This window comes from Penaeus japonicus, unplaced genomic scaffold, assembly GCF_977035675.1.
Source record: "Penaeus japonicus unplaced genomic scaffold, GWHDUDI00000001_assembly GWHDUDI00000042, whole genome shotgun sequence".
NCBI classification, from domain to species: Eukaryota; Metazoa; Arthropoda; class Malacostraca; order Decapoda; family Penaeidae; genus Penaeus; species Penaeus japonicus.
The window spans coordinates 2,805,044-2,807,543 of NW_028234444.1; the positions used below are offsets into that span (position 1 = coordinate 2,805,044).

Here is a 2,500-nt window from a genome sequence, read left to right on the forward strand (position 1 = left end):
CTTCTAAGGGATACCTAATAGCCTTCTAAGTACTTTTATTTTGAATACCTCAGTCCTTTCACTGTCTCCTTGATGTCCAGCTCTCACATCCATATGGAATCAATGTCTTCACTATTCATTATACATCGATCACTATTCGTACAATCTTGTAACATCTGGCTTAGAAAGTTCTTTATTGTTCTTTAAAAGTCTAGCTCTTTTATTTCAGTTAACTGAAGGCTTAAATAAAGTTTCAGATTTATAAAAAATAGGATTTTTATTTCATGAATGAGAAAATCATTGCTGAAAGTGGTAACATACGTCCTGACATTTATTACCATATCATTCTAAGATGCTTCAGTAGTTAAACATAAGTGGGATGAGCGGGCTTGTACTCGGGCTTGTACTCGGGGTACTGAGCCTCGCCCTCGTAGGTGACCTCAGCTACGAGACCGTCGCCGTTGTCCACGTATTTGACGATCTGCTTGCGGCCGTCGGGGAGGTCCACGGTGTAGCTGCCCTCGGTCTTGTAGCCGTCGCGGGACTCCGAGTGGCCGAAGTTGGCGCCGGAGTAGCCGTCGGCAACACCGTAGTTGTAGTTGTACTTCGGGGGCACCTGAACAGAGGAAAAGTGAATTAAAAAGGTATTTTAGTATATATCCATGGCAATTCATATATCTATGGGATTAACAGTGTCTATCAAAGGGTGCAACAACGAAGGGCTGATAAAGACCTTGGTAACTATCTCATTGATGATGATTTCCATAAAGATATATCATTGCATGAATAAATACTCACATCAGGGTATTCGGGCTCATAGTGTTTGGGGGCGTGGTAGGCGGGTTCGGGGGCGTGGTAGGCGGGTTCGGGGGCGTGGTAGGCGGGTTCGGGGGCGTGGTAGGCGGCTTCAGGGGCGTGGTAAGCGGGTTCGGGGGCGTGGTAGGCGGGTTTTGGGGCGTCGTAGGTGGGAACATAGACGGGGGGAAGGGGGGCGTAGACTGGGGCCTTGTCGCACAGAGCGACGACAGCCACGCAGGCGAGGACGACGACCTGAGGACAGAGTTGCATGTTATTCACGATAAGGAAAGAAGGAGGAAGGAAAACGACTTGTGCATAGCTGGAAGACTTGCTGAAATTAGTATAATCACGTATTTAGTTCATCTATCAATCACTTTATCTACACACACACACAAATATATATATCTAAATAGATAGATATAGATGTCTGGCCACACATACACATCACTTTCACATTCACTGTTATAAATTAAGCACAACGCAAATTCCTTTCCAATATAAAAGCATCCTTTCGATATGCAGGAGGACTTTGTACCTTGAGAGACATGGTTGGTGAGCGTATGATGGTTCATGGTTGACTCTTCCCCTTATATATGCGAGGCGTGTGTGTGTTTGTGCATTCGTGCGTAGGTTCTGCTGTAGGCCTTTCTCTTATAGCCTGAGGGGATGACGTCGAGCCCTTGAAATGCATTATTTCTGAGCGTCAATTGGACAGTGATTGTCCACTGTAAGAAGACATACACACACACACACACACACACCAACATATATATATATATATATATATATATATATATATATATGTATATATATATATATATTTATTTATTTATATATATGTATATATATATATATCTATTTATATATATGTATATATATATACATATATATACATTTTTACACACACACACACACACACACACACACTCACAAACACATAAATAGATATATATATATATATATATATATATATATATATATATAATATTTATAATATATATATATATATATATATATATATATTTATATATATATATATATATATATATATATATATATATATATATATATATATATATATATATACATACATATATACATGTGTGTGTGCATGTGTGTGTGAATGTGTATATATACATATATATACACATCTTTGGATGATTTTAGTAATTACTTATCTGATCCCTCCATCCCTATATCTATTTATTTGATTTAACAATAGAATGTAAAGTCAGACCTCTTTTGGTGTACCAGTTAGATACTAGATTAAGATAAATATTAATTTAGCATATATAAAGACATTGATGACAAGAATCTTCAATTGTTCATTGGGATTTTCTGACGGGCTTAATTTGTAAGGTTATAAAGCAACAATGATAAGTACAGCAAAACTCACACACACATATTTATATGTACATACATACATATATATATATATATATATATATATATATATATATATATATATATATATATATACATATATATACATATTGATCTATCTATATACATATGTATATACATATATACATACATATATATATATATATATATATATATATATATATATATATATATGTATACATATATATATATATATGTATATAGATAGATATATATGTATATATGTATATATATATATATATATATATATATATATATATATATATTAAAGATATACATGTATATACATATACATATATATATATATATACATATATAT

At 34.1% G+C, this 2,500-nt stretch overlaps 1 protein-coding gene across 1 annotated transcript; it reads right to left on the minus strand.

Annotated features, from left to right (window-relative positions):
• Positions 1 to 237: 237 nt before the first annotated feature.
• On the minus strand, positions 238 to 1,324 carry LOC147466641 (pro-resilin-like). Its single transcript, XM_086534822.1, has 2 exons — positions 1,313 to 1,324; positions 238 to 595 (listed from the first exon to the last, which is right to left on the minus strand). The coding sequence occupies exons 1-2, from the start codon at positions 1,322 to 1,324 to the stop codon at positions 344 to 346; spliced, it is 264 nt and encodes an 87-aa protein (XP_086390948.1). The 3' UTR covers positions 238 to 343.
• Between the last annotated feature and the right edge of the window lie 1,176 nt (positions 1,325 to 2,500).